Source organism: Aplysia californica, unplaced genomic scaffold (assembly GCF_000002075.1).
Source record: "Aplysia californica isolate F4 #8 unplaced genomic scaffold, AplCal3.0 scaffold00086, whole genome shotgun sequence".
NCBI classification, from domain to species: Eukaryota; Metazoa; Mollusca; class Gastropoda; order Aplysiida; family Aplysiidae; genus Aplysia; species Aplysia californica.
Window position 1 is genome coordinate 1,219,476 of NW_004797356.1, and position 7,583 is coordinate 1,227,058.

General features: G+C 39.4%; 1 protein-coding gene across 1 annotated transcript in view; it reads right to left on the reverse strand.

The window, feature by feature from the left end:
• The window catches only part of LOC101856168 (inositol 1,4,5-trisphosphate receptor type 1), a gene marked incomplete in the record, with an annotated part of 208,126 nt that overhangs the window by 177,777 nt on the left and 22,766 nt on the right, over nucleotides 1-7,583 (reverse strand). The window contains 2 exon segments of the mRNA XM_035968813.1: nucleotides 974-1,047; nucleotides 2,953-3,074. Coding sequence (XP_035824706.1) covers nucleotides 974-1,047; nucleotides 2,953-3,050 — 172 coding nt within the window.

Here is a 7,583-nt window from a genome sequence, read left to right on the forward strand (position 1 = left end):
GTTTACTCTCCGTTTCTCAAGCCAATAGAAGTATGCACTTCTGCTTTAGCATACTATTAATATATCTGTGCGTATGAGGAACAATCATCATGAGTCAAAGTAACTTTTTGTTTAGTTATAATTGCCTCCTTTTGGTAACATTTTTGTTGATGTCTTCATTGTGTTTTTGTTTAGATCTATGTACGTAGCGCTTGGCAAATGAGACTATGCAGAGAAATACAAAAGCCAGGGGCAAACACACACACACACACACACACACACACACACACACACACACACACACACACACACACGCACACACACACAAACACATGCAAACAAACAAACACACACAAATAGACTAGTAGAGAAAAGCCAACCCTAGATTTGAGGAGCCGTGAGATAAAGATGTGTGACACTTGATATGCAATCATGCAGTGTGTTTTTCCCCACGAGCCTCTCGCGGGCCGACATGGGATAGTCCCATCGGGTAGGAGAAGAGTGGGGCAGGAGAAGGAAAACTCCCTGTCTAAGAGGTCGTGTCAGGGACAAATACTTCTTTTTTTCTGAGTCGACATCATACACTTACGAACAGCTACTTTTGATGTAATAAAAGAGGACAGGATAAGATAAAGATATGATTGTATCGTTTGTGGTTAGCGGTTATGATATTATTTTCAGTGTAGCTGCTTCTTATCATACTAGGTCAGGGCCATAGTTTAGAAGGGAGGATGTTTGATTGGTATTGTTGTTGCGCTATTGCAGTCACTGTTCACATTTATAAATCACATCAGCGTCTGTTGTGTAGCTGTTAGGTACTGGATTGGAAGGTAAAAAAGTTTACTTTAAAGATTAGGACATGGCGACTGACAAAATGGAAGCTAAATTAAACCAGGAGACTGATATTACAATAAGCTTAATTCAGGAATGTCTATGAAATAAATGATCCACATGTGTCTTATTGGACTTTATGTTCAAACAGACACTAACTTACCTTGTGGATTAGGAATCCTCGATGGCTTATCCCTGTCTTGATCGTGGTAAATGTACACTTCACTGTAACTTGAACTGTAGGAAAAAATATTTTGAACATAATCTTGACAAATAGGACAGAGAAATGGAAACACAAAGAGTGTATCTGAAAAAAAAATCTTTGCAGAGAAAAGATAATCTATCCTCCTCTGAGGATAATTTCGAATTGTCAGCGAAGCAAAGGCGATTTGTTCAAATATGATCACGAATAGCTACCCTTGGTCGTGTCCATATTTTTAAAATAACATAACAGTGACATTGAAAAACGGATATACATGTAAACACTGAATATGAGGTGTTTCCGCAAACTCCTATTTATCCCAATTAGAGATCATATAACCAATGAGGTACCTCGAACCAGAATAGGAAACGCCCACAGGCCGTATGAAGACCACTTGACTTCAGTGAGAAGACGTTACTAGAGCGGTACCGGCACGTTACAAGATCTCCTGGACTGGCCAAAACTATCCTACAGAGAACAGCAAAAGGAGGCAGCCGAGGAGACAGACACAGGAAAATGATGGGAAGACACCGTCAAAGAGTCACTTAAACATCATAGTACGGAGAGCTGACAAGAGCTAGGAGATGCAGGATCTGTTTGTAAAATATACAGTGCCCCCCCCCCTCCCCGTGGAAAAAAACAGGTGGTGGTGAGAATACGAACTGAAAGTTTGTTCTGTGGATACTCCTTGTGTCTGAGAAATATATTGATAACCAAAGAGAGAAAGTTTATTGAATGAATTTATTTTACAATACACTTCCATTGGCATTTTTGGGAACGTATGTTGAATAAAGAGTCATTCTATGTAAACCCAATTAAGGAGTTTGTAAATGAAATATATTATTATGAACCCGTACTTGTTTTTCGTAACCTGCATTGCTTCAAGAACTTATCAGATTCTTAGCCCCGTTCTATGAAAGGCAAGCATTTATCTGTTTACTCTTTATGCCACTGTAATGCCCGTTTTCTGACCTTACTGTTTCTTGAGGTGATTTTGAAAGAAAATGTGATCTTCACATTTGGCCTCTATTATATGTTTCAAACGAATATGCTTGATGATGTCTGGGTTACAAGTTTGAGACATCAACAGCCCAAGATGTACCATGTATAAGACATGCCTATTTGCTTGTGAGAGCGAAGACAAAATAACGAGATGAAAACGGAGAGGACGCCAAAATGTACAACAGCAAGATGGTACAAAATATTGTACAAGTCAACGGAAAATATGATGTGGTCCCAGAAATGTCAACTGTTTTGAGAAATGTGAACAGCAACAACAGAAAATGCTCTAGTGATCAATACCGATTAAGAAAATGAACAAAGCTTAATTTTTTTAAAAAATTGTTAATGAGTAATGCAAACTATACATTTTTAATGTAGGTGTTTCTACGCCCCCTTCGACACAATTTAGATAATCTAAGAGACCGTGGGGGGTGGGGTGGCGTTGGTGGCCTAGTGGTTAGGCAGGCGGACTCGTAATCGTGAGATTGCGGGTTGGGGGTTCGAGCGTCAGCTCGACCCGACGTTGTGCCCTTGGGAAAGGCACTTTGCACGAATTTCCGCTTGGCTCGGTCCTTTCGGAGACGGATGTTAAACTCGGAGGCCCCGCCTCTTAAATAACCTAATAGTGTTGATAGGGGCGTTAAACCTATACCATTTCACTTTTTAAAAAAAAGAAACGGGCTTCGACACTGCCTGTCGGGGACAATTCGGGCTGAAAGGGACATAAAGCCTCAGTAGAAAAACCAATATTCATACTCTTAAAAAATCAACAAAACTCTACACGAGAAGTGAACTCGGCTCTCCTACTTCACCAGAGGCGTCCGAAGCTAACTACAGATTACACGTATACCGTCAGTAGCATTTATTGACAATAATATGACAACAATATCCACAACAGTGCCAATTTCTGGAAGCGTCGAGGGTCTGGAGAAACTCACCTGGACTGAGTGGCATTGACGTAGCCCTCTGTGTCGACTGAGTAGAGACATATGAAGTCTCCCACGCACAGAAACTCTCCTTTTGTCTTTGGAATCATCTTGCCACCCTCAGTCACAAGTCTCTGCAATATAAATTATAATAAAGATAATAATAATAATAATAACAATAATAATGGTAATAATAATACTAATAATACTAATAATACTAATAATAATAATAATAATAATAATAATAATAATAATAATAATAATAATAATAATAATAATAACAACGATTATGATGATGACGATGACGATGACGATAACAATAACAATACCAATAACAAGAATGTAACGATAATAAAAACCATAACGATAGTAATATTTATTTTTATACAAACATAATAATATCAACGTAATAATAACACTATTAATATTTACAAAATATTACGAAGAAAAATAAAATAGAAGAGCGGGAAGAGGAGGGGCAGGAGAGAAGAAGAAGAAGAAGAAGAAGAAGAAGAAGAAGAAGAAGAAGAAGAAGAAGAAGAAGAAGAAGAAGAAGAAGAAGAAGAAGAAGAAGAAGAAGAAGAAGAAGAAGAAGAAGAAGAAGAAGAAGAGGGGGGGGAGGAGGAGGAGGAGGAGGAGGAGGAGGAGGAGGAGGAGGAGAAAAGGGAAAGATCCGAAAAAAAAGTAGACCAATGTAATGCATTTCGTCTGGCGGTCATGGAAAGAAGGATGAAACCGCCCCCTCCACACCCACTTCTTTTTTCCCCTCTTCTCCTGGCACACTGACGGGTGATAAATCGAGGCCGTAATGGTACCCAGCTTCCTTAGAATAAGCGATCTTTTTCGCCTGGGCGTGTTGTAAATTAGATGCAATGCTTGCATTATGGGTTATGCACCGAGGCAATGTCTTCTTTCTAGGGTCTTTATCACTTTAAGTGGAAGTGGTTTTTTTCCCCCCTATAAGCACGTTTCTTCGAAAACCTTTATCCAATATTCAATGGCGCGAACTTTAGTGCTGTACTGTTCTAACTTCTTTTTCCCCCGTTTTCGTGTAAATCGTTTTGCAAACATTGAATTCCAATTGAAAAAAAAAAAATTAAACTCGAGTTAGCACATTTAAAAAAAAATGGAATTCTCGGACCGCAGGCTTCAATAGAAATAATTTTGGGCTCAAAGGAGATAGGTTTTTTTTTTTTTAGCAGTCTTTACTGGTGTGCGAAAAACTCCGAAACATCAGAAATTAGAGTTAGTACCAGATAGCTCCCGACTACCTATGAGTAGCGATGATATCAAGGGCAGCAGGAAACGTAGAATATCGTTTATTTCCGTTTCACTTATCAGACTGTAGATAAAAGAGACACAATTCCAGGACTGTAGCAACCATCGGTTCAATATTATAGATAATGTACTTCTGCTTAAGGACGGTAAAAGGGAGCCAACGACTAAAGAATATTATGTGTCTGTGCGGGTGTGCGTGTATTGGGGTTTGTGTCGGTTTTTGTAAATTTGGATGCGCGCGCGCGTGTGTGTGTGTGTGTGTGTGTATGTGTGTGTGTGAGTCTGTGTGTGTGTGTGTGTGTGTGTGTGTGTGTGTGTGTGTGTGTATGCGCACGTGTCAGATAGGGAGAGAAGAAGGAGAAAGTGATGGACTAAGAAAAAGGCAGAGAGAGGGAGAAAGGAGGAGGAAGACATAGAGAGAGAGATAGTTTGACACAAAGAGAGAGAGATAGATAGATAGATAGATAGATAGATAGAGAGAGAGAGAGAGAGAGAGAGAGAGAGAGAGAGAGAGAGAGAGAAGAGAGAGAGGATGAGAAAGACAGAGAGACAGAAAGCGAGAGAGAGAAAGAGAGAGAGAGAGTGATGTGTGTATATATGCTCTCTCTCTCTCTATATATATATATCGAAAGATCAAGAGAAAGAGAGACGAAATGTAATCTTTGTTGGTATCAGACTCGAGCGTAGTGGTGGCGACGATGGCTTGAACCCCTAACCATTCAAGCTGCTCTCCCGACTCTCTGAGTCTTTTGGGGAGTTGTTGTTTGTTTGGTTTTTTTTACTCTCAGCCCTCCGCCCTGATGCTTTTAAGTGAAAGGCGTTAAGATTGCAGCTTCAGTTTTCTGTTGTTACTTTTTAAAATAAAAAGCTGAGAGTGAAGGTGCTCTGCAATATTAACTGGGAATGAAAAGCTAGGACAGAAGCAGCTGCTGTTCAGACCGAAAGGGCTCGGACGCAGATGGATAGGAAAGTCGGACGCTGTTTACTGCTTACTCCTGCTTTTTATATAAGCCAACAAAATCAGTGTGAGCAAAGTCTCAATTAATTTGTAATCACTAGGTAACTTTGTTGTGATTCCAAGAGTTTCAAAGCGTGCTGGTCTGCAAAATATGATTTTAGTATACTTTTTTTCTTATTTTGTTTTTCTGTTTCGTTTTAGTAATTTTGTGATAGCACACCGCCTGTATTTCATGAAGTACTCCTTGTCAAAGGAGCACCCAGAAAGCTATCGATAACGTTCTAATTGAATATTGATTTCTCAATACCTACTCCATTAAAAAAGTGAAACAACGAGTCCCCAAAACGCGTTCATTTGTACGGTTTCTTTAGGCACATCCGCCTCAAACGTGTCAGCTATCCAAAGTATTCCTGAAGGTACAACTTATTACATGAAACAAGCATTTTCCTCCTGTTATATTGTACACAGAACCGTATTTATGCATTGACACGTACTCAATTCATTGAAAATGATAAATAAGCTCATTCCTCTTTTTATTTTTCCGTTTCTTTATTTTTTCATAACCTTTAACAGGAGCGTTATTGTGATGGCAAACTTTCCTAGCGGACTGGCCAGATTCATCACCACGAGTTTACTTTGTCGTAATACGCATTATTATTAAATAAATTGCAAAACTTTTGAAAGACCCTCACATATTCCCCAAAAAGTGATAGCCATGGGTAAAGTGGTTAACTGTAGAATTGCTCGATGCTGCGGTGTACAAATAATAATTTATAACAACAAAAGACGAAGGTAATAGATATATTACGTTCTGTAAGTTATTGTTGCTGCAGAAGGATTTTTTTCTCCTGTCTTGAAGTCAAATATTGTTTTGTGTTACTAGGCAAAAAATATCGATTCCCATTTCCTCCTCAAATAAAATAAATTTGTGCTGGGAGGTATGAAGGAATGGTCAAGCAAACACGCCTTAACGCCACATTTGTGCGAGGGACTCTCTCAATAGCAGGGGCGGCTCGTGGGGCTAAAAAGTGGACGTGCACAATTACGCTATCGCTTGCTGAAGATAGTCAAGGGCATAGTAAATGAGACGGTGTATAATTTTAAGATTTGGGTTGGTGAGGGAGGACCTCGTGCTTTTATTTTCATTCTTTTTACTTGTCGCTTTAATTTCTAGCTCTAAATTTGTTTCTTAGCTAAACATCAATTTCGTTCATCCTGCATTGGAACTGAACACTAAAGTAAAAACTTTCACAACCCCACTACAAAACCATTTAAAGACACAACTCATAGGACGGTCACGTTCACCTCCCTCAGGTTCACGGTCACAGAGTCACTTAAAATAGTGCAAGACAGACAATGCACCCATCACAATTCACTTGAGCACTCCGCTGGATTGCTCCGGCCTCACGTAATATTGGCAAAGAATAGCGTACGGTCTATCGCGTTTATTTTTAGACTGCCAACTATGGGCTATGTTTCGGCACTATTCGGCAGGAGAACATTTGAGATGTGCTGTCTTATTAATATTAATGTGCCTCCAAACTCGCTACGAGTGTCGTCATCGCTTGCTTGGGTTATCCCCAAGAGCGATTGATAGGTCAGGTTACACTGTTGAATATCCTTTTATGTTCAGCTAAAGCGCGTGGACTTTAGCATGGCATAGTAGATGCTTTGCGGCGCTATAGACACAGACATGATAGTTATGGTGCTAGAGAGGACCTTGTTTTGATATAATATTTGGCTAGTGTTTGTTTCTGGCTTTTTAAATTTTATTATTGAGGGGGTTTTACGTAATAGAACATTAAAACATTTGGGCGGCACTGCACGACCGTGCTCTATGGACGAACCTCGCCTGCTCAATAGCCTGCTCCCTCAGCTCTGGAGATTGCTCTGTAAGTTTAAAGATAAGAAAAGATAAGATAAGATAGGGTAAGATAAGATAAGATAAACTTTATTGATCCACGAGGGAAATAATTTGGGGAAGATATGCCAGAACATCAATATACAAAGATTCAGCATCAACGCAGAAATGCTCTCATGTCATTCATGAACAGCAATGCACATAAAACGATGCAAAACTCACACACACGAACGTACCACACAGTGTGCCTGTGTGCATGAGCCCTCGAACCTCACAACACGATGTGCCTCATCATTTCAGATTATGTCAATTATCCAAATGTTTGACAGAATTATAATATTATTGCATCAGCAAAAGCCCAGACATTGATTTGAATAATCTTAGGTCTCTTTGTCTGAATAGAGGAATAGTTATGGTGCAGTTGGTTACGAATTTCGAGAGAAAACAAGAGGACGTTTAAGATTTGAACAGGCAACTGATATAATATGAAACTTTCAGTTAGTTAAAATGTTTCCTTTTGTTCCTCTGTGTTCGGTTCGTTGGAGG